The sequence below is a fragment of the Anneissia japonica genome, unplaced genomic scaffold, assembly GCF_011630105.1.
Source record: "Anneissia japonica isolate Jap-2015-1 unplaced genomic scaffold, ASM1163010v1 scaffold1587_len1432017_cov164, whole genome shotgun sequence".
NCBI classification, from domain to species: domain Eukaryota; kingdom Metazoa; phylum Echinodermata; class Crinoidea; order Comatulida; family Comatulidae; genus Anneissia; species Anneissia japonica.
The window spans coordinates 551,921-577,608 of record NW_022713643.1 but is presented as its reverse complement, the minus strand read 5'-3'; the positions used below and the strand labels follow the sequence as shown (position 1 = coordinate 577,608).

The 25,688-nt window shown below is 32.8% G+C and overlaps 1 protein-coding gene across 3 annotated transcripts; it reads left to right on the top strand.

Moving 5' to 3' along the window:
• Positions 1 to 369: 369 nt before the first annotated feature.
• Positions 370 to 24,216, top strand: LOC117108695 (zinc phosphodiesterase ELAC protein 2-like). Of its 3 annotated transcripts, none has more exons than XM_033250805.1 (23): positions 370 to 590; positions 2,244 to 2,294; positions 3,088 to 3,161; positions 3,485 to 3,549; positions 4,013 to 4,067; positions 4,284 to 4,352; positions 6,728 to 7,030; positions 7,837 to 7,895; positions 8,560 to 8,618; positions 10,805 to 10,865; positions 12,683 to 12,734; positions 13,398 to 13,458; positions 14,207 to 14,305; positions 15,628 to 15,852; positions 16,739 to 16,951; positions 17,368 to 17,506; positions 19,286 to 19,324; positions 20,277 to 20,386; positions 21,288 to 21,375; positions 22,027 to 22,147; positions 22,806 to 22,884; positions 23,138 to 23,282; positions 24,009 to 24,216. In XM_033250805.1, exons 2-23 carry the CDS (start codon positions 2,284 to 2,286, stop codon positions 24,180 to 24,182), a joined length of 2,301 nt encoding a protein of 766 aa, XP_033106696.1. In that variant the 5' UTR covers positions 370 to 590; positions 2,244 to 2,283; the 3' UTR covers positions 24,183 to 24,216. The 3 variants fall into 3 exon arrangements, with proteins under 3 accessions (XP_033106696.1, XP_033106695.1, XP_033106694.1); XM_033250804.1 differs by having other exon boundaries at positions 370 to 910; positions 6,785 to 7,030; XM_033250803.1 differs by having other exon boundaries at positions 370 to 910.
• The last annotated feature ends 1,472 nt before the right edge of the window (positions 24,217 to 25,688 follow it).

The window sequence follows — 25,688 nt, the reverse complement described above, 5'->3', positions numbered from 1 at the left end:
TTACAATGATATTAGTGTTATTAAGCTTCATTTGTTTCATTGAGCGATCTATTTTTGGCAAACAAAGAAAAAAAAACGTGACGTCTTCGAAAAAATGTAGGTTGCTCTTAATAATAACGAACAGTCCGAAGAGGTTACAAGTTGTCATTTTTATTGTTATTAAAGTTCAATTTCATTATTTAAGAGAGAAGAATTACAAATCGAAAATATTCACTTGATACGATAGCACATACCGATCTGATTCGATGTTCTAGTAATTACCGACTTGTTACGTGCGCGTCTATTCTTCAAGTATAATCGGTTAATTGCTGATGTCAGATTTGGACAAAATATTAGCTAACGACCTGGCAACGAACATGTGGCGCTATCTCGTGTTGATGTTTTGCGACTAACCTGATGCAATTTTCTGAAAGTGGGTTGTTTACGTCGTGGTTTTTTAAATGTATTTATGGATTAAGGGAATTAGTATACGAAACAGACCTCGATGCTTACTTAATGTATGGAAACGCAAGCTTTATTGCCATGTAGGCTGTACTATACAAAGTGTAAACCCTGAAAATCATTTAACGAAGCTAGGCCTAGGCAAGCAAGTAAGTTACCGGGGATCTACGGTATCATCACCGGTAGCACACAGGAAGAAGCAAACGCCGTTTGGAGAACGCTGGGTACAGGGTAGGCTTAGGGAATTTCGGACGTTGACAGCGTCAAATTTGTGTTGTAATTCAAATGATAATAACTCGTTAACGTCTTTAATTGAAGAAATGTCTCACCTCAACATTTCGTCTTTTACTGAAAAGAAGAGTAAACGTCTAAAATTAAAGGGAATGGTGGGCAATTTCTCATTACAAGTCATCGGCACGGGATCCTTGGAATGTCCCCCAAGCATCCTGGTTATAGCAGACTCCAACAGGTATATAATAATTATACAGTATTAAATTATTATCACATTAATAGCTAGGAAAATATCTATATAAGGCAATTGAAAAAATATTTATATAATAAGAAACATTAAAAAAAATCAAATATAGAAAATGCACAAAAGGATGCATGCAGTTGAAAATGGTGCTGTAAGCAGCTGACTGATATTGATAGGTGGGCCTATTGAGATGACATTATTAATTACCAGTGGTGACGCCAGGACCTGCCTGACGGAGGGGCTAAAGGCTATAGCACCCCCGCCCCCCTCTGGCGCCACCACTTTTAATTACTGTATACGACCCTCTACCCAGGAATCATCACTGTAAAGTTTTTTAATTGGCATGGAGAATGTCTCAAAAATTAGCTCAAATTTGCTAGAAAAATAGGTGCGCGGAATCGTAATTGCTGCATCATTGCATTGGCTATATATTAAGATTTGTTCAAAGCCTAATATTCAGCAAAATCTGCACGGAAATCGGCCCGTATTTCTAGGCCAAATTTTTGCATGGAGGATATATCCCCGCGCAGGCCTTACTATACAGTCTGGCCCAGGAGTATTAGTTACTCCTGTACTGTGCTGTCTTTCTTCTTGTCAGTGCACTCCAGACTTAGCATGCATGGAGAATATGCACCACACAACATTTCAGGCCATGTCTTCACTCTTCCCCTTGTTTCTGGGGAGTAATTCCAACTGCCATTATCATTACAGTGCATTGTGCCCAGACTGTATAGTAAGGCTTGTGTAGGGAACATATCCTCAATGCCAAAATTTGGCCTAGAAATCTGTTGGCGCATTTCGGAAAATAAGGGCCGATTGACCTAAGTAATCTTAAAATATAAACAATGTATTATGCAGTAATTACGATTCTGCACACCTATTTTCCTAGCGATTTCCCACGCAACTGGTTTTTGAGGAATCATTCGCAAAATTAACAAACTTTACAGTATTATAGCACTGCATGCATTACAGTAATAAAATCATTCAATGTAATCCAATAATGTACTGTTCCTACAATATAGTTCTGAATGGAGATAGACATAAATTGACAGTGGTGGATCCAACATTTTTTTGCTTGGGTGGCAACCAAGGACCTAAGGTCTGAAAGGGGCGGAATTCATGTCAAAAAGTGAAGATTTTGAGGTGTCCACTTACATACTAAATGGCCTTAAGCCCTTAATCCGCCACTTTAAAGTATAAAAACAACCTAAGGAATCATTGAGTTTTAAATTTGGATTTTTTTTTTGTTAAATGTGCTGATGTCATAAATCATAGTACAATATGTCCAAAAACTTTATTGTACTTTTCTAGCTTTTTGTTTTTATAGGTACTTGTTCAACTGTGGTGAAGGGATCCAACGTCTTCTAATGGAAAATGGGTAAGAGATGATGATATTGATCCATAGGGTGAAAGAATTAGGATTAGTGATTATGGTAGTGGTGGTAAGAAGGTAGAAACCTAAGCTCTGAGGCTGCATGCCAATCCTTCATCTCTTTCTTTAAAGTTACTAAGGCCAAATAATCAAAATTACTAGTTTCTCGTCCCGAAAATCTTGCTAACTCACATCAGTAAAATTCCTTGTTTGTGGTTGGGGATACATATGGTATGAATTGTGTCTAGTGCTTCTTTTATTTGCTTTCAATGTGTCTACTTGGTAAAAGAGAAAAAGTGGACTGTTTTCCATCGACCATATTGAATTTTCCATCTCAGAGTAAAGAGAAAAAAAATTCCATTATTATCCCTTTTTCCCCAAAATATTAGGACGGGAAACTACTTTTTTTTTTAAATTTGGCCTAACATGTTTCTTTTCGATTAACTACAGCAGTCACTCCATAAAGTGCATATGTTTTCCCTGTGCCTGGATACCAACCAATAAGCAGGCTGTGTATGGGCGATTCCATTATTTCCTGAGGGTAAATTTAAGGGGTGGGTGGAAATCAAAATTTCTATAATCTTGACCTTGTTAGTCATCTCTTTCTTAGACTATTATGTACCATTCGACTAAATGATATAATGATTCGTTAATTATTTTTGAGTACTCTTGCTAACACAAACAGACATGGATGAATACATAACATAAGGTGGACGTAAATATTCATTTTTAATTGATATTTTATTGGTTTCTACTCTTGAGCTATTGAATAATCTAAAAACTTTTGAAACTCTTTCAGTGTAAAGAATCTTTCCAAATTGGAAAATATTTTCCTAACGAGAATGGAATGGGAAAATATTGGAGGTCTTATTGGTAAGTCATCTCTGATTACTATCGATCATCTCATTCACAGCTTTCTGTCAATTTATAATATGTTTTATTGCTCTCTCAATTTTTATTGACATAAAACCTCAAATCAAATTTTATTCATCAGTTTATGTATGGTAGTTTTTTTTTTGTATACATTTTTAAACTTGGTATAATGGAACAAATAAGGAATTAACTTCATGTGGTGAAAATCTCTACCTACTCTAATAGGAAACAAGTGCAGCTATTTAGAAATAAATGAGGATTTGAATTGAAAAAAATGCTCATAACTTGAAATTGTTTAATTGTTTTCATATTTTTTTTTTCAGGTATGACAATTACTTTGAAAAATGTTGGTCTACCAAAAGTTCATTATCATGGCCCACCAAACATGGTATGTTTACATAGTGTTATATATTTTTTCAATATTGTATAAAATCTATTATCATCAGTGTAAACAAAACTAGTACTAGAAATAGTACTACTATTAGTGCTAAGTATAATTATTTTACTAATGATCTAAGTAAGGTTTTGGGACTTGGTCCTAAGTTTAATTCCTATGTTTTATTGCCCCTCCCCCTTGTGTAATTGTAACTTGAAATTTGGCCACTGGCCACGATCTGTTGCAAATGAAGAACTTGAATTTTGAATAAAGTTTTACATGATTTTTTCCTCATTAACAAGACTTTGTTTATGTAGAGCATATTGTGTGTATCTTCATTTCATAAAAGGTATTTGTAGTGATAAAGTTTGTTAATGGCAATCATTTGCCAATGTTCTGAAACTCAATGTCATAAAACATTTTAATTAAATATTATATTCAAGGTATTTTTACTTATATTTCTTTTTCATCCCAGAAAAACTTTGTTGATGCTCTTCAGATATTTGCAAAACATGAGAAAATAAACATAGGTGAGTTTCTTCCTCTACATTTTCCTCTACAATCAAATAAGTTTCAAAGACTTATTTGATTGATTTTGGAGTCCCCCTGGTGCCACCCCTGTTTCAGATATACCACTGTATATATAAGTCTAAATGATATCTTTTGTCTTACCGCCCCGATTGCTTATCTTGGTGTACATATACAATATTGATCATTGTTTGTCTTTTATTCATTCTTGTTTATAGGTCTGAAGCCCTACACAGATGGACTTTTTAACACAAATTCTATGTCAGTTACACCAGTTGCTATCTTTGGTAGGTAATATTGTGGCCTAAACTATTTTCTTTTATACCTTGTTTTATAGTGAACCCTATTTTTAAACATCAAGAAAAGTGTTTAAAAAGTTTGTTTCCCAGAAATGATTTTTACTAAAAGCATTTAGGAAGGTTAAAAAAAAAAAATCTATTGACGAAACATGAAATGAATTGATTACTGCAATTCAGAGGTCACCAAAAAGTAAAAACCTATTAATTGGCTCTCCACACTAAAAACAACTTTGACTAGCGATGAAGTTCAATCAGTTTATATTTATGGATGCATGTTTGCATCAAAGGGGGAGGTGCATGTTTGCATCCTGGAGGGAGGTGCATGTTTGCATCCTGGAGGGAGGTGCATGTTTGCATCCAAGATTCTCATTTTGTTTGCTCACACCACTTAATTAACTCAACCAGAATAGTTTGTATTTAGTTTGTGAAAACAATAAAACACATTTAAATGTACGCTGTTGTTGTGAACCCCATGTTTTCACAGACTTTGGGTAAAAAATACAAAAATCCTTGACAAGAAATATGCTTAATGAAAAATGAAATTTATGATTTCACAAACTACTTTAACACAATCTACTTTGTGTTCCAACATGCTGTGAGCAGTTTCTTGTAGAGTTCGTTGCATTCTGGATCATCGCAATTTTATACTGGCCTAGAGTTCTGTGCAGACTATCAAATTTTATTCGACAAAAAACTGTTGTATGCCCATATATAGTCATGATGTGCCTATATATGGTCATGTTGTGATGTCATCATGACCATATTTAGGCATATCCCATGTTTTTGTCAAATAAAATTTGATAGTCTGGCCAGGGATTTATAGTTTTTATATACATATGATATAAATTTTTCCCATTTTTTAACTATGACATTATTTTCCAACCTTCTACTGTACTATTTCCTATTTAGGTATACCGGTAGTTAAATATTGTATGAATAATTATTGATATTAAAAACCTCCACGCCTATACATTAAAAAGTATTAAAGCAAATACCTTAGTGACGATAACAATAACAAAGTTGTGCTGATGGTACAAATAGCCTTGATGTGTTTTACACATAAATGAAAGGTTTAATAGACAAAATTACATACCATTATTTTGATGAATTTTATACCTTTAGCCTTGATAGTAGGATTTAATGAAAATTGTATAGCATGTTGTATCATCGATATTAATTTTCAGGAAGAATCATTATGTACATTGATTGCAATTCCTCACATTTAATGCACCTATCCATTAATACCATGTGGTGTAAATAACAATAAAGTATATTGCATCAATAAAGTATATTGCATCATATCTTTATGTAACATACAGTATTATTATTATTATTATTATTATTATTATTATTATTACTATTATTATTATTATTACTGTTATTGATATGTATAAAATTACTTTATTCATTAAGACATAAAAATATACAGAATGGAAAAAAATATTAACAGGCCTAGGTCATGTCTGGATCACAGAAATGAAGGCAAAAAATTACAAAATCCGATAAGGACATTAAAAAGGTACAAAAACAAATCAACTTTAGAATCACAAGAAAACAAGATTGCACACGGTGGATAAGGCTATAATTATTGTTATTACTGTAATTATTATTATTATTATTATAATATTATTATAATAACACAAAAAAACTCTGTAATAATCGGTTACATAACTGCAGTAATGTAAATAACCTTGATCAAATCCACATCTAAAATCCTCTTAATAGCATTTTAATATCCTCCTCCTTAATTGTTGATGTACTACTACTCTTTTGAATTAATTAATTTATTTTGTTTACATCCAATGGCAAGTACAATTGCCATTTACAGGATGGAATGATGCTTTATAAACTAAGTGTCTTTATGATGCTTAGGGAGTGGAGTTGTTTTATTAGTCATAAGAAAAAATAATGTTTCCCAGTCTACTGCCCAATCACCACCAGAATGCCCCACTGAATCTGGCCTTCCTGGTTAATACTTCAAATACATCCAATCTTAACCCTTTCCAGTCTGCCCCATTACCATTGCCTGAGGCTGTACCAAAGCTGAGAAATTACATCATCTACATTAAATGTCGGGTTTTTACTGGGTGCAGGCATTTTATTTGGTCTGAATACAGGAGGCCCTCTACAGAAATACTCCTACATTACTCTCAAAAAATCATATAGAGGGCAGCCTAGCTATAAAATAATTATCATGAAATCTCTACAGGGCGTACGTACAATGCCCCTCGCTATAAAGTATGGTCAAAGAGGGCGTCGTCACGACGCCATACGACTGGAAAGGGTTAATCTTAGTATCAGTACAGGAGTGAATTTTAACAATTTTCTTTAACTTGTTTTTATTAGATTTGTTTATTTCACAGGCAACCAATCAGAAACAAGTAAATCAACAATTGACACCGATAGTCATTCATATTCAGAAACTCTGAACGAACCAACAGCAGTGACTGAAGACGGTGATGTAGATGCAATAACGAAAGAAAAGAAAGATCCAATTGATTGTGACACTGCAGTTGATTTATCTAATATAGCAGCAGGTCCTTCAGGAGAGATGTCACAGAATGCTGCCACTCAGTCTTTGAAGAACTCACCAGATGATGATGTCAGCACAGTCAGCCCTCTGAGCGATGTTATCTCTGACATGAGTGTTAGGCAGAGTTCTGCAGGTAGCATCTTCCATTGTTGATGAAAAGAGTAACATAATATTTTTTCCCCATTTTAAACATGGCCAGCATCATCTGTTGGCTTGGTTCCTCAAATAACTCTTCAAATTATTTTGAAATCATACAACAAAAAATAAATTTTGGTGATGGACAGGTCACTTGCAATTTTACAGCACCTTCCAAAAAATATAACCTATTTAATAAAGTCAGTATCCTTATTAGCATCTTATTTTTATGCTGGCATGTGTTGAGGGTTCTCTTCTACTGTACTGTGCGAAATTATGGTAAATGACAGGGTCATAGGTCACTCAAAACTGAAATTTTTAAAATTTTTTTCTTAATTTCACTAAAAACTGGCCATTTTTCCATTTGTCTTGTTTGATTTTTACGCATCTGTGGTGTTTTTCTGTCTTTGCCTTTTTTTAGTCATGATTTATATATGAATGTATTCTTTGTAAATATATTCTTTCAGCATTTGATGATGCAATTTGAGTTAATGAAAATTTAATACATAAAAATGTGGAAAAATATGTATGAATAAGATTTGAATTCTGATTTGATTAATAACTGATTATTTGATTGATAGGCAGACTAGTGCATTTCAATGATTGATCTTTCACCTGTGATAGATATGCAAATTCATTATGCAAATTAGATATGGTGATTGATTCATGATAAGTTGCATGTACTGAGTGGTTGATTGAGCGGTTGGTGGAACGAATTCTATTTTGATCTATTAAGGAATGTTTTTTGTGTGAATTATTAAAAGATTGTCGGCTAAAAGGTTGATTGATTGATTCGTTATCCAGGTGCAAAGAAAATGAGGTCGTCTTCGCTTGCTAATCTCACAGTAGCCTACATCTGCAAGGTAAGCATATTCTATGCATATATATTTAATGTTTGAGAAGGTTGGGGATTAATACATTTGAAGGTGTGTTCAGGAACAGTTACATCATCATGAATGAGACACATCTATAGGTAAACATCTTATGTTGACTAACACCTTTATTTGAAAACATAGTATTTCTCAAGAATTCATAGATACTGTACCTTGTGTGTAAGTAGAATTGACTGAAGAATGGAATATAATTTATTTTTTGTATATTTTTATTCAAATGCAAAAAGTCCCCCACATAAAAATAAACAATACATAAACATACTTCAGTGCAACAGGTAGGGCTACATTTTAATGCCAAAAGCTATTAATTCTTTCATGTTATTTATTTTTTTAATTAATTCCTTATAAATATTAAAACTGAGAAAAGGTTCATTATAGTTAATTGAAATTAAGGCTTAAGGGAGTGTGGAGCTGATTTAGACATCTTTAAGAATCCCTATAGACTATCTGAAGGATTTGAACCCTAGGACCCTAAGATTAGGAACCAATCATCTTAACCATTATACTACTGTACATCTGTATTTTGTGTCCATTTGTGGTTCTGTGAAATGACCAACATCATACTACACAGACTTAAATAAATATTATTAAAAATCGCACTCATTCTTTGCACCTATATTTTCTTGTTTGATAGGTCCATAAACGGCCAAGAAGTTTAATTGTGAAGAAAGCTTTAGCTCTAGGCCTGCCTCCGTAAGTACTCGTTTTTATCGTTGTATTATATACAGTAGCAATAAATTTGCGTCTTCACAGGATGAGTGTTTCTGCTGTCTGCGCCGATCATAATCTACGATTCTAATTCTCTCATCAAGCAATCTGGTGCCGAAGATGCAAATAAAATTCGACAAAATTTGCAAGCCTAACATGATTTTCATGCAGATGTGTTGCAATAACACTTGTTGTGTTTATGCAACATTTGGTTCCTAACTTTGAACTCAATTCCAGTGTCTTCTGGGAATTATTTAGCGAGGCTCGCTGTAACATCTCTCCATTGAATCTGGACTTAAGAATGCCAGAAGAAATTAAAAAGAACTTACAATGGTGAGAAGAAATCAACAATATCGCCTCACTGCACTATTATTAGTATCCATCTCCAGAGATATGGCCGTCAAAATAGTTACTACAATTTTATGTTATAATATTTTGTTTTTAAGAAACTTAATTGTGTTAAAATGTATGCTAAATGCAATTAAACATAATGGCATGATAGGAGTTGTTAACTATTTAGCTAGGAAATGTAACGTTGATGAGAAAAATAGTTGGTAATGGACAAAGAATTGCGATGATTATCTCATGATTTTGATAAATTGTTGATAATTTGACCTAGAATAACCAGCTACCTTCTCATCACAATTTCTTTTGCGTAAAAGTATTAAATGACACATCCGTAGGCAAGCACACAAGTCGTCTTAAGGTTAATCGTTTTTGTAGAAACTATAGAAATATTGCGTCAAGGCCTAGACGAAGGGATTTTCATTCTGTCTGTGAGGCCTAAATGGTTCTTACAAGGATAGGTTGTTTCATTAGATTTTTAATGAAATTGCTTTACTTTGCAATCATCTATCTTCTAAATATATTTCATAGCAAAGTGAGATATTTGAGAAACCATAGAGTAAAGAAACAACCAATTAAAAAAAGTCTACTATATTTTTTGTATTTTATTATTCCATAGAGTAAAGAAACAACCAATTAAAAAAAGTCTACTATATTTTTTGTATTTTATTATTCCATAGAGTAAAGAAACAACCAATTAAAAAAAGTCTACTATATTTTTTGTATTTTATTATTACACTCCTTATTGTTCTTGATAGTCAAATAAAAATCTATGCTAATGTTAAATTTGTAAAAATTAATTTAATTACATTGATTTTCGCGTTTGCATTATTACTCAAAACTATATTTTCATAGTATAACAAATACTTGACAAACTAACCAATTTTTCTATTTTTTATCTAATGTGTATTAGGTTTATAGGTCTATTTAAATGTACAGTTTAATTATTTCATTACTTTGTTGTCTTGATGATGTTGCAAACACCCTCATTTTGCTATGGAAAATATTTTTTGTTTTGTGTGTGGCGCAGTGTTTCATTTAATTTCATTTATTTTACCGAAAATAATTACAATAAAATTATAAAAACAGTCGGAAGAACAAAAACGATACAGTAAATGTTGGTCTCTGATTCCCCACAAGGGCCGGCGGAATAACCAAAAAGTAAAAAAAATTAATGTCAAAGTAGATCTGCATCCCATGTGGAGAATCCTGTGTGTAAGGCGTTGGACTTCCAAACGAAAAAATTGCCTTGAGCAGTGTTCTGGTAATGTGCCCTATATAAATCCTATAAAATATTAATAATAATAATAATAATAATAATAATAATAATAATAATAATAATAATAATAATAATAATAAAATGTATTGATATACCACGTAGGTAGTTCTGAAAAGAACTGTTGTTCTTGTTGAGAATGTCTTGATGTGTCCGTTGAGGTGCTTCAGTCGTCATCAGGAGAATAATATCTGCAGAAACTCCAAACAGAAAAATTATTATATGATTGGAAAGTGAGAACTTGCTGATTGGTGGAATAATAATAAAAGCAAATATTAGTATATGCCCCAATTTTTTTTTCAAAATAATGCAAGTTTTCTATTCTTTTCATAACACCAGTTATGACAATGTGAAAAATAGCTTAATGTTTCATCCAAGAAAAAACCAGAAATGTTTTCCTGCATTATTATTTAATATATTAAATTTATATAGAGCACAGACAAAATACACAGCTTGCTACTTGCTTGTATTTCCAATGACTTAAAAACTTCACCATAAACTTTTACTTTTACTACTCTCTCCAATCTTATTAAAACATTTTTTTTAACAGAGGACCAAAGTATACAGACTTAAAAAGAGGACTTTCAGTTAAGACAGATGCTGGAGTTGAGGTAAGGGCTATATTTGGATGGTAATAATATTTGCTTAACATTGTAATCAGGGGCTCCAGGATTCCAAATATATGGGGGAAAATATTACGGTACCAAAAGTGATAAGCAGTGGCATACTTGAATAGGGGAATGGTTTGCACACACCCAGGTAAAAAAGATCCCACAGGCACTTCACACCCCTCTTATCACCGGTTAATGTTCTGTTGCTTTTCCACTGATCTGTCATCTGCCCCCTCCCCCTTCATGTCAATTTATCTCATGTCAACCTCCCCCCCCCCAACTTTTTATCAGGTTATAGAAAATCTTAACAATCCTCTCATAATTAATCTGACTGAATTTTTATTTTATCTCGTTGCTGATAGGTGTATTTTTGTATTTTTTTTTCCCCCGAGGACAAATTAAAAGGTATGCTTAACATAAGTAACGCACCAAAGGTGATATTTTTTGTTAAGCCCTGCTCTCGAATAAGCGGTGCCATGCCAGTATATAATATTACCCTTTGTGTAATGAAACAGGATTGTAAACACAATGTATACAGCATTAAAATGAATAAATAACACGATAAAGACACAAAGCAATTCTTTATAAACATTTATTTACGGTGGCGTAGGACCTATGATAGGCCTACCAAAATACAGGAATACGCGAGATAGGTAACATGGGAATGAGCATGGAAAGTGCCACACCAATATTTTTTGTAATTGCCTCCCTTTAATTTGTTTATTTAACCATATTTCACAAGGGTAGCCCATCCACCAAAGCTGATCATTTGGGGCCCTCACATACATTAAAATACAATAAAATCATAAGCGCCGCACTGAAGCCTCCAAAAATGTTATAAGCGCTGTGGCGCGTATTCTAGCATTTACCCTCTGCGTAAATTTGTAGAATGTTTTTATTTGTTACAGTGTTCAGGGACACTAATTTCAATAGGCAATTCAGTTTACTTTTAGGAGTTCCTTCTCAGCACCGTTTTCAATTGTAATTCTTGTTTTGTTTGTTAAGCTTGTTTAAGATAAGTATAAATATAAAGATAAATATAAATGATATGAAATGAAAGTAAAATTTAAAAAAAAAAAGAAATTAAGGAAGAAACATTTTATTTCCATAATTTTTTAGGTTAACTCCAGTTCCTGTATTACAACAATTTGTCCATGCGTTAATAACACATTTGTGTATAAAAAGCCAGCGAGTTGAACGATATTGCACAAATCACATCACAAGTCACTGGGGGGAAGCGATGGGAATATCCAAACACACTGTTATCACGTTGCGTGATTCATATGTTATAACATTTATCTTTTTTTTTGTCGCTGTTTTTTGAATGAATGTTAACTGCTTGAGTTGACCTTGGTTGTGATGGACGATTCCATCTAAGAGACGTTGACAGTGATTTATAATGTTAATTATCACGTTGGTTATGGATTCTTCTAATGAGTAATGCTATTAATGTTGCCAAAATGCATATACAGATAACTTTATCTTTGTTAAATGGATATAATTATATATATGTTTAAGTAATCAGAGTCAGAATTGTTGACTTATTTGAGGAAGCCATTTTGGTGTGTGTTTTTTGAATGCTTGTATCATGGATTGAAGTAAATTGTTGTGGGCATTATGTTGTATCTCATCAACATGGCAGCGATCACTATGGCAGGAAATAATAAAGCAAAAGCAAATGAAGCTGTATGAAATTATTATCTTGCGCAACTAGAGGGGGCGCTCTTCATTTAGGTGTCAACATTCGGTGCCAAGCATGAAATCATTGTATGTGAAGCTTCTAATCCATACATTCTGAATTTTTTTTTGTTCTTTAGATTCATCCTGATGATGTTCTCGGTCCTGATGTCCCTAGCTACCCATTTATAGGTTAGATTTTGACTTTTATTATTGTTGTTGTTATTATTATTATTATTATTATGCCATATTTATTCAATCGATGCCCCACTTTCAATAAACGCCCCCTCCCCACTTTCGAATAAATGCACCCTGTAGATCCTCATTTGGAATAAACACATTCTCAACACATTCTATTAATGCTCCAGTCGATTACTTATTTCTAACCTGGTTAGGATCAGTAGGTCTTTATGATCACCAATAACACATTTGGACAGTAATTATTTGTTGTAGTTTAATATTTACAGTGAAATTATGGGCCATTTATTTGAGTATATCCATTATACACACAAAAAAAATAAACAACTCCCTCAAATAAACACCTCCTTAAAAACCCTTCTCAAAAATAAATGCCCTGGCATATGAATATGGTAACTTAAAACATTTATAATTGTTAAAATATATGCCTGAAAGCATATAGGACTATAGGCTATTCATTTTCAAGCAATAATGGCTCCTAAGTGTCACTAATTTTCCAACATTGTCTTCAAAACTATACAATAATTACTTATGATTGTATTATAATAATGTTTGTTTTTTGTAGTGCTCCAGTTCCACAAATTTTCCAACATTGTTTAAAAAAAATTATACAATAAATAATTATTATTGAAATCATTATTGATATTTGTCTTTTAGTGCTCCAGTGTCCTTCAGTTGAGTTTCTTGATTCTTTGTGCAATAATAAGGATTTACAAAGGTATGATGTCACATGACGCACAATTACATGACCTGTTGTACTTTTGCAAACAATTTCATCCTTAAATCTCTATGGATGTAAATTCACTAGACACTTTAATAATGTTACAAACTCGTTAATTTGTTTCTGTCGGGCAAAACACTTTTCCACATTGTCTCTCTCTACCCAAATTGATACCCTGGGAATTGAGTAAATATGTTTCATAGGAATTTGTTCAAATGACCATAATTGGAAATGAATAGAATCTTTGGCATTATGAATTATATGATAAAAAAAAATTATAATTACTAGTAGGGTACCCAACCCTTTCCTATTATCTGAAAGTGTACATAAATGTTGACTTTGCCAAACCATTCTCCATTTTTTTGGGAAGTCAATTAAAGTACTGTACTTTGTTATAGTACTTAAAAATGTATCCATGGTTTTATTATAATTCGTCATTAAAATATATTATTTTAAATATTACATGTTATTTTAAAACAACATTTTCATGCATATGTAAAAGTGTACAAATTTTTCTACCCCTTGACGTACTGTTTGTACACTTGTGAAACTGTTGATAATTGTGAATAACCCCTTTTATTGTTGTTGAAGTTGTTCCTGTGGTTTTTATTATGTTTATATTATTTTTGTTGTTATATTTCATTATTATTTGTACCTTAGATAAAGTGTATTTTGGTTATCGACATTATATAAAATGTCATGTTTTGCTTTCATGCGGTCATTATCAATAACTCTTCTTAATTAGTTGTCAGGCAGGAAATGGAGAGAATTCTTCAAGGCTCATTATTCACATCACACCAACTGAAGTTCTCCAACATTCACGGTATAAAGATTGGATGAAAAGGTACGTTCCTAGTGAATACAGCTTGCAGGGCACAAGGAAATTTTAGCTCGGCTTTTATTGCCGCGTGTTTTAAATCTTGCCTCCTCGCAGTGCATTGAGAAAACTGCATAGTGTATTTGATATGTTTCGCCTTGTTTTGCAAACTTATTTGTTTAAAAATCATCAGAGGTCGGTGGAAGAAAATAAAAAGAAAAATTAGTTTCCATATTTAGCATGGTTTTGCCAAAAATATCCAGATGGATGAGAAAATAAAATCTTATTGTTGAGTGTAAACAGTGTAGTAAAGATTAAATGCTTTAAATTTTGATAATTAGGAAGAAATATACAACATACCATACTCGCGCGAATAAGCACCCCTATTGTATAAACGCCCCTCCTAACCTGAAAATTGACTTGGCGCCCTGTTTGAATAAGCGCCCCTCGATTGATAAAAAAATTCAATCATACAGTACTGAAAAATACAATGGACTATATGCAGGAGACTTTACAATTAATGTAGAGTACATCACCAACTTAATTTTCTGCATTAACTATTCGCATCTATCCCAGCATAGTCAGTTGGTCAGTCCATCTTTCCATCTGTCAGTCTATCAGTCTCCATTAAGTTTAACACGTTTTTCAGTTTTGAGGCATTTTTACAATCCCATTCTTGTTTTATTGCTACCCTTTTTGGATTTATAACTACTATTGCCATTTTCAGTCAACAAAAATAACATGACCTCATCACTCTCGTATGTAAGCAAGAAACCCTGCAATGATCCTGCTAATCTGAATTGGCAGATGGCCAACACGCTTACCGCCACTACTAATTTCATCTGCTGTTGTGTAAATACCCCTAACATTCTTGTCATGAGCCATGCTCTCTTAACGATTACCTTTACTTCACCAAAACCATTCGTTTACATTCAATTAAAAAAAAGTGCCCCTTGAATTTTCCAATTTCCCATAAGCACCCTTTAAATTTTCGTCTTATTTCATAAGCGCCCCCTCAATTTAAACTCTGTTTTCATATGCGCTGCGTTTCAATAAGCGCCCCTTAAAAAAAGCCAAAAATATTTTAAGCGCCCTGACGCTTATTTGCATGAGATTTTAAGGCAGCGGTAGGCATAATAATAATAAAGAAAACTTTTTTTTTTGAAATTTGTATTTTTTTGTTGTGGCAGGTGTATTGGCCAAAAATAAAATTTTATTTTTATTTGAAATAATTAATATTTGCAGGCAGCAAGTTCGCGAAACAAGGTATCAAAAAAGTTTCGCTTAATGAAGCCACGGAATCACTCCTTAAATCATGAAATTATCAGTACACCATTCATATTTTTTAGGTTTCACTCCGAGGCTGAGCATCTGATATTGAACCACTGTCAGAGGAGTGCATCACATGAGTCAGCAAGAGGCCTACAAGCTAAGCTTAACCTCATGCACCCTGATATATTCACCCTACTCCCAGAGCCTAAATGGACAGACTTCAGCCTGGGTGATGGCTTGAATGTTGTCAAAGGCGAGACATACCTGAGATATCACATTTGGCCTTCAACCGGTTTCGACAGGTAAGTAATTGCTGAAACTTACAATAACAACTTTAAAAAATATTTATTTATCAACAAAAATATCATAGGTCATAATATTTAAATGTTGAAATTATAAAAATGGATAAAAATTTAAAATAAAAGTACTGTACATTTGTCTATTTTCGTACATCTATAGCAACTATGGAATTTCCATATACTTCTTGTACTTAAAGTAATAAATTTAACATTCTTTGTGAGATTTCATTTAACTTTACTAAACATTCTGCAGAGAATTTCTCTATATCTACTATATTAATAGGACTTTTCAATTTGTGACCCTAGAACAAAGTGTGTCTGATAATGAGATTAAATTTTGATACATACCATGCACTATTTTCGCTAAATTTGAAATGAAAATTTCCGAGAACCTGGCAACTACCACAGAGGACATACCATGCACAATACACTATTTTCGCTAAATTTGAAAGGAAAATTTCCGAGAACCTGGCAACTACCACAGAGGAACATCCAAAGGCCTTGACATTTTGCTTTATGTAGTTACAAGTGCTTTGACTGGTGAACAACCTTCTTGTTGTAGCGAGTTAACCTAGCCCTAGGCTAGTCTTTGAAAAAAAAAATGCCAAAAAGGGGGAAAAAAAAGAAAATAAGGGCACATAAAACCTGCAGTGGTTTTGGTAGTAGAAGTGCTCAAAAGAAGATATGTGTCTTGGAAAAAAGAAATTTGTGAATGACAAGGCGCTCTGGCTGGATGTCCCCCAGTGAAATGTGGCACCGTTTCAAAATAGACCAGATACATGGCGTATATAAATAATAATGGTATACAAATAATGGTATAGAAACATTACTATTAGTAATATATTGATATTTATTTAGTTTTTTACCCCTCACTTGCTTTATTTTTTAGGAGTTTTGTTCCAACTTTAAATATGAAGTCATATGTAGAAGCTGCAAAAGAAATTGAACATTTTATAGAAAATGTAGAATTATTTAAATCGGATCAAGCAAGTAATGTGACACAGCAAAGAACAGTTAGATACCCAGAAGTACTCTTTCTAGGAACAGGCTCAGCAATGCCAAATAAGGAGAGAAATGTTAGCTGTGTTTTGTTGAATCTAAGGTAACTTGAGTAAAAAGGGTCACTTTTTAATCAAGTTTGTTTAATAGTTTCTCAGTCTATCTGATGTGTTCACTCACTAAATGTGTAAAAACCTTCTACTCTACCTTCTGTCAATGTTATTACAATCACATTTTCTTCCTCACCCTCAACCCACCCACCCCCTCCTTCAGTTATGCCACTATGTCCATTGTCTCTTAATTGAATTTACAGGTTTTTTGTCTACTTTCCCAGCCCTGTTATCTATATATAGCACATTATGTCAGACCTCTATTGATTCAGTAAAGGTCAGGTCATCTATTAATATGAATTTCCACTTGATCACTCACTAGATCTAAATGTTTCTCGCATTTCTTTTTATGACCCAATTCACAAACTGTTATTTTCATTTAATTTTTATTGTCTCTTTTATATTTTAGTGAAGATCAGACAATGATATTAGATGCAGGCGAAGGGTCATTTGCTCAAATGTGTCGTTTCTATAGCAACCAAGTTGAAGATGTTTTGTTTAAACTTCATTGTGTCTTCATCTCACATATACATGCTGATCATCATGTTGTGAGTTTGCTATGTTTTTATTGTCCGCCTACTCAATATCATTGGGCTTATTCGACTGGTTCATTTCGTTGAGTATGAATTTTTGTTGAGTATTAGTTTCATTAAATGACTGGTTCGTAAAATAGACTTTGTTGACAATGAAAATTAACGTAACCAGAATACGTTAATCAGCGTTAAGTTATGTACATGACCAAAATAAATATGGCCGAATGGTCAGTTTAGCAACATTTGTGTTAATATAATTTAGATTAAATTTCAGAAAATAAAAATTATAATATTTACCTATATTGAAGTCAAAAAATAATTGTAGGCTAACAGAATTCAAAAACTGGATGAAAACATTTTTTTACGAAAAACCCATACTGCCACAATCTGAAGCAGCCTTGATTACGCAGCGTGTATCACGGTATTCTATGCAGCCATTTTGTTTCGTCGAGTATTTTACCAGTTTTCTATTCGACTGGTCGTCTTCATTAAGTATGATTTTACCACTGCGCAGGTGGGTGTTGTTTAACGAAGAACGACCAGTCGAATACAGCCTTTGTAAATAATACTATATTTTATCATCATCAACATAAACATCACATACTTGGTTAACATCATAATCATCATCATCAACCAGTAGTGGATCCAGCAATTTAAAATAGAGGGGCGAAGGAGGGATTTTCACAGATGGAGAGTCTATAAAAAACATGGGGCTGAGGTTTAGAAAATTTATAACTATAGCACCTCTAGATGGGCTGGAAATGGCACCTGCAGACCTAAAATTTGATAAATATTTTCCTTTCTTTTTCTCTTTGTTTTTAATAATTTTGAAAAATTTAGTATGTTGTGTGGTGCCCGGACCGGCTTGCTTTACCTCTCTTGAATCCACCACTGTCATCATCAGTATCACTATCATTGCCATTGTCACATCCTTGGCATCATCATCATCATCATCATCATTATCATCATCATTATCATCATCATCATCATCATCATCATCATCATCATCATTTTCATCGTCTTCATTACTATTATTATCATTACATCCTTCTATCATCATCATTTTTATCTTTATCATCATCAACCTTAGCATCTCATCATTAACATGAGCATCAACATCACCATCATTATCAGCAACATCATTGTCATTTGTGATCAACACCATCATCTTCATCATCATGCTCATCATACATTTATCTTATTCAGGCATCATTATTTTATTCCTTTTATCATTTCTTCTCGAAATCAGGGTTTTCATAATCATCAATTTTATCTTTTACAAAGGGAAGCTATAAATTAGTGTCTGCCTTTCACTCACAAGGTCCTGGGTTCAAACCCTTTAGAAGTTTTTCTTACAATTTTAAGTCAACTTTTTCAAGCATTAAAACAGTTCATATCCTTCTTCCTGCAATGTAAACACTGCCCTCTATTTGAGACTTTCTTAACTTTAAATGTTCCAAAGACAAGTGACTGGTTTGGCTTGTCTTTGCTACAAATAGTGTATCGCCATCTTGTAAAGACAAGACCGCCCTCTCACTCTCATTTTGAAACTTTGTCCAGCATCAAACAGTTCCTTTCTGCAATGCAAACACTGCCCTCTATTTGAGACTTCCTAAACTTTAAATAGTGTATTGCCATCTTGAAAAGATATGACCGCCCTCTTAACCTCATTATGAAACTTCAAAGAATCTATATCTGTCCTGTACATCGAATCATACTAGGTTTAAAGAAAATAAGTTAAGTTTTTATAATAAATTTGCTTGATATTTTGATGGTTTTATGTTTTTTTAATAGGGCCTTGTTCAGATACTGCGTCACTGGAAGCAAGTGATGGTATGTTTACTACAGTATATTGCAATAAATTAATATTCAATTTAATTCTTCAACTTTTAGCTCCAATGAGAAGCTCTAGAAACACTCGACTGATTGATTAATAGATCTTTTTTAGCTCTACTGCCTCTATTATACTGCCCTCATGAAGCTGATTGATTTATAGTTGATTGATTAATAAATCTTTTTTAGATCTACTGCCTCTATTATACTGCCCTCATGAGGGCTCTAGAAACACTCAGCTGATTGATTAATAGATCTTTTTTAGCTATACTGCCTCTATTATACTGCCCTCATTGGAGCTTTCAGTATTACAAGAACTTGTTTTTATCTCAACTGGCAGCATTAAAATGCTGAAATTGCATGAGAATACATTTAGTACATGTTAAAACCAAATTTATATAACCATTTTATGCTTTAAATGTAATTATTACCCCTCTTTCCCCCCCCCCCTCACATATTGGGAAACACTGTTCAACCTTCAATTACTGGAGGTTAGAGAGTTTGTGTTTTAGTATGCTTATTTGAAATAGTGTTGAAAAAATTATTTGATGTTACTATAGTAAATTGCTCTTTAAAATATGTTTCATAATTTGAATGTTTTTAAGTTGTATATATATGAAATGTGATGTGATATATTGATATTTTATTTTTTTAAATGTAAAATAATAAGATCTTGAAAGTCAAATTATTACAAATCACATTATATTGACGTGTTTCAAATGTAATAATGAGGCCTTGCAAAAGAAATTATATATTCATTTTTATGATCAGGTCTGCATTTTTATTATCCTGTTTAATGTGATTGAACAAATTTAAAAAAAAAATGAACATTAATATTTGGTTTTAAGAGTACAGCCGCTATCAAATGAATTTTAAATAATTCAAATGGAGAACAATGAGCAACTTATACACTTATGGTTTTCTAACCAATAGTTTTTTGGTTTTTTTTCAGATAAGTCGAGGGGCAGAAGACAGAGATTTAATGTTAGTCGGTCCTAAGCGCTTACTCATCTGGTTAAACCAATACAATAGGAATTGTGAAGATTTTATCCATAAAGTTAGGTAGGTATATTTTGTGAATGGTAACTTAGAAAGACGATGAATGTATGGTTACTTCCCTTTTTGAAGGGCATTAATTATGAAAGACCACCCCATTATTTTGTTGAGTTCTCAAATCCAAGATCAAGTTAATTAGGTTTTTACTAAATAGACAACTTGAGGTATAGTATTTAAATACCTTGTTTCGTGAACTTATTTTTTTACAGAGGTGGGCGGAAAAAATGGAAATAAAATTCTGTTTTCGTATTTAGCAAATAGTGTTGCCAAACACATCCAGTTGGAGGAGAAAATAAAAATTCAATTTTATTGGTAAATGCAAACAGTGTGGTAATAGGATGGTTAAATGCTTTAAATCTATATAATTAGGAAGAAATATTCATATCTTATTTTTGGAGATTTCAAGACAGCAGCAGGCATAATAAAAATACAAAAAAATTCTTTATTATTTTTTCTGACATTTCCATTTTTTGTGGCGGCAGGTGCACAAATTGGCCAATAGTAACGAAGGAAACTCCGCTTTTCAGTCGTCTTAGCCACTCGTTTTTTGACAAACAATGACCTTTCAGAGGTCAAATTGCTGTCAAGAATATAAATTGGCTGCTTCGCAGCAATTAGCAAACATGAAAAATGATTTATTTTAATATAATTGCTATTGAGTCTACAATTTATTTTTTATTTGCAATCATTATTGGTGGTGGCAGGTTCATTAAACAATTTATAAAAAAGGTCTTGTATACAATACTAGCCATTTTATCAACCACAGCCACCTTTGTGGTTTGAAGATTGACGAATGTGTATCTATAAGTTTCTTTTCTAATAGATTTGCTTTTTGTTTTTTTTTTTTTTTTGATAACTGTAATATAAATTACATTGTAATTTAATTTAATTTATTTTAATTTTTTAGGTTTATAGAATTAAAAGATTTTTCCAAAGAACAAGATAACATTCCAAGGCAAGGACAGGCATTGCTGAAGAAACTCAACCTTACTAAGGTAGGAGTGGTTAGTAAATAGAAGAAAGTCTTGTAGTAACCAATTGTTATCAATGAACATTAAAGTTTTGTAGCAGCCAAAGAGAAAAGACTTTTAACAAGGTAGAAATGCTGAGGAAAAATTAATATAAGTCTTCTCAGCCTAAAAATAGTGTGCGTTAAAGATGTATTGTTCCCTGATAATGATAAAAAAAATTATAAAAATTATTTTGAAATTAACTTGCTCATTTTGCATACAAATAAAAATTATTAACTTGAGCATTGAAATTATTGAATTAAAAAATAAATTTTACTGGATAATAAAAATAATAAAACACTTCCAGTGGTAAACATTTATAAAAGTCTTTTTAATTTATATGTTCAACTTGATAATTTTTATGCTATTTCAAAATGAGCATGTTAATTTCAAAAAATGATTAAAACAAAAATGAGTAAATGCTTGGTAAAAAGTAGGCATGTTTAGAAAAAAATATTACGCAAATGTTTACCAACTAAAATGTAAAAAAAAAAGTGTATACAGAGAATGGCAATTTTTTTTAGTGAAAAATAAAAACATTTGGTTTTTCATTGATTAGTTTTATTGCCGCTGAGTGTTTACTGGGTGGTTTTGGTCTAGTTTTTTCACCTGTTTTTTTCTTTTTTTACTATCTAGTTTGAAACTGTGCCTGTGATCCACTGTGCAAATGCTTATGGAGTTGCCATCACTCACCAAGATGGCTGGAAGATAGTATATTCAGGGGATACTATGCCATGCCAAGCTCTTGTAGAGGCAGGTAAGGAAAAGTTGAGATTGTTATCATAAGCATAATCAATAGAAGTCATGATTATCATTGTTTTCATCATCATCATTGCCACCATCATTATTATACTCACCACACTGTCAACAAATATTATCGCCACTACTACCATCATCACCTTCATCAGCACCAGCAGCAGTATCATCATCATGAAATCTTCATCATCCACAATCATTATCACCATCTTCTTCACTGTCATTATTGTAATCATCTTCCTCATCATCATCCTTTTTACCTTATATTCCTATCTAAATTTTGGTGTGAAAATTTTATAACTTTTAACACAAAGCTCTCTTTTAACGCAAAGACTACTCTCCAATTTTAGACTGAGACCACCTAAAATTCCAAGGTACTAAAAGTGATTTTGAATTGGAGTCCAAAATGTATTTATTATCATAATTACGGTCTCCCTCCAATGTAGGACCCCTCCAATTTAGGACCACCTCCAATTAAAGACCACTATTCTGTGGTCCCAAATTAACACATTTCAATAATCTTTATTATTCTAATTAGAGACCAAAGCTGAGTCCACGGAAACCCCAGTCCCAAAAGTGGTCTTTAATTGGAGAGAGACCTGAATCATGCACACTAGGTTTTTGATTGTAGTATCTTTTTTACTTGGCATGTTTGTTAGGAATGGATGCTGATTTGCTGATACACGAGGCAACCTTAGAGGATGGAATGGAGGAAGATGCAAGGCTGAAGAGACACAGGTAGTAGCTTAGGAGTGAATGGCCCAATAATATCAATGACAATCGCATTTAAAACAATGTAAATCTTTGTCCGAATTGTCTTTGACAAAAGATTGTTGTATGCCCATATATAGTCATGATGTGCCTATATATGGTCATGATATCCTCTCATCATGACCATATTTAGGCATATCACGTATTTTTATCAGATAACTTTGATAGTCTATAGACAGGGCTTTAGTTATAGAGTGTTTGCTTCTCTTCATTGTTATAGTATGACGTCAGAAGCTATTGACATTGGTGTACAGATGAGGGCAAAGTTCATCTTACTGACACACTTCAGCCAACGTTATTCCAAGATCCCGCTCTTCAGCGACCAGTTCAGCGACAAAGTAGCAGTTGCCTTTGACAATATGAAGGTTATTATTTTGCCAGTAGCTATTGTCACACCAGTTTTTATCAAATTCCTAATTCAGATTGGACGTTATTGTCCTAATCAGAATCAAATTTATTTGTCCTTACGGAAATCACATTAGTCATTCAGAGCATCAAACTTACAATAAAATGCAGTTCATACATATTGTATTTAAAGTGGTTTACGACTGGGAACAATAGACACTACCTATTATTTTTCATATTTACTAATGTCATTTGTGAGGTCTCACCATAAAATATGAAAACAATGTTTCGTGAAAATCTGCCTCAAAGATAAACTAATCTTGTACCAATAATAGGACTAGAATTACCGAATATGTGCAGAGAACACTGTTTTAGTAAGAAAATTCACTCAAAAAGTATACAGTCATAATATATAAGTATCAAGTTATTCCAAAACATTAAAATCAAAATTTTGTAAAAATGTTGACCTATTTTGGTGAATATCTCAATATGATTTCACCAACGATTTGCAGCTTTACCACCATTATAATAATATGCCAGTCTGACATTGTGCTATATTCAGTTAAGCTGTAGCTTTTGGGTTAAATTCTTGCCTTCCAATTCAAGGTCATAGGCCCAATTCCTTTGAAAATCCAAGATTTTTTTTTCTCATAAATGAAAAAATCGGTATTCTGTAAGCCTCATCCTATCATATTGATATTCAGAATTTGAATCATCATGATTGCTATTGTATTGTATTTTCGCAGGTTTCATTGTCTGACGTCCATCTTCTTCCGAAACTGATTCCTGCTATGAAGAGTTTGTTTGCAGAAGCGCTTCTAGAACTTGAGGAAATCCGAGACAAAAAAATTGAGAAACGCACATTTCCACTCGACATTCAACAAAACGTTGCTTCAAAAAAACAGAAAAGTGAAAACTAAAAATAATCATTTGCAACTCTCTTATTGGCGTGAATCTGCCTCATGATCTATTCATCTGTCACATGAAACCTGTCTCATGACCTGTTAATCTGTCACATGACCTCTGTCACATGACCTGTGAATATGTTTCATGACCTGTTGATCCATCTTATGGTCTGTTAATGTGTCTAATTTGTCACATGACCTGTTACTTAGTCACATGAACTTTTAATCTTGTCTCATTAAGTGTTATCTGTCTCATGAATTGTTATCTCTTGCACAACATGTTAATCTTGTCTAATGACTTGCTAACTGTTCTCATGACATGTTTAACTTCTTCATGACCTGTTAAACCATCATATAATCTCTTATTATGTCTTGTGACCTGTTAATTGTTTCATGATCTATTTAACTGGTTTATAAACTGTTAAACTTGTCCTATGAGCTGTAATTACCCTGTCTTGTAACATGTTGTCTCATGATCGGTTAATCTATCCTATGATTTTATAATCTGTATCATGACTTAGTATACTGTGGAAGGTTTTTTATTGTGTAGACTAAAAGTTTTGAAAATTACATGACAGTTTCGGTCGCTGGCAGCTACTGTATCATTATCAAGTGACTGGAATGTACAGGAAGATAGGAAGATACATCTCCAGCTTGCCAAGTGGTGGCTCTGTGTCACCAAATCACACCTAATCTGATATCTGATCTGATAAAATCAAAATATTTAGTCTATACATTAAATAACCTTTCACAGTATACTAATTCAACTAAAGAATAGATGAAATTCTTCCGTGTATCATGACTTGTTAATTTGTTTACCAACCTCGTGATCGAAAGATTGAAACCCTTTTCCAATGGGTTAACACAAAAAGCAAAAGATAAATAGTGAAAATTTCAGTATTCAGTAGAATAAAAAATTAGAAATTTAAAAATAATCCAGTGACATCAAACAACTAGTTCTGTCTCATGATCAGATAACCTGTCGATGGTTATTAAAGCAAATTACAATGAAAAATATGGCATGTACGTCTGCCTCCATATTATTGCAACAGTTTCTTTGAAGTGTGATGTCATAGACAAATCGTCGCTCACATCACGAACTAACACAATCAAAGTAGATTGTGTTAGTTCGTGAAATCACAGTAGCGCGTCAAAACGAGCACGTATTGGTTGTCAAGCAATTTTGTATTCTTTACCACACAAAAAGTCCTTAACGACAACAGCGCATATTTTGACGCGCTTTTTTGATTTCACGAACTAACACAATTGAATTTAATTGTGTTATTTCGTGATGTGAGCCACGAAATGTTCAATACGTTATAAAATAGTTAGGACTCTAGGTCAATGTGATGCATCAGAAGAGAACATTTACTTTTTAAATAAGTATACAGGACATTATATATTCATTCTGCAGGCCACTGAGTCAGTGCTGGGATATTTATTTACAATTAGTTAGTTAAAATCTTGGTTGAAATGAATTTAAATGAATTGAAGACTGTTTATTTACATTGTAAATACTGT

Bases quoted from the DNA above. Each gene is read 5' to 3' on its own strand.
- LOC117108695 (XM_033250803.1), top strand. From the start codon at position 441: ATGTATTTATGGATTAAGGGAATTAGTATACGAAACAGACCTCGATGC. The intron at 4,353-6,727 runs GTAGGTAATATT...TTTATTTCACAG, and splicing joins TACACCAGTTGCTATCTTTG to GCAACCAATCAGAAACAAGT. The intron at 22,148-22,805 runs GTAAGGAAAAGT...CATGTTTGTTAG, and splicing joins CCAAGCTCTTGTAGAGGCAG to GAATGGATGCTGATTTGCTG.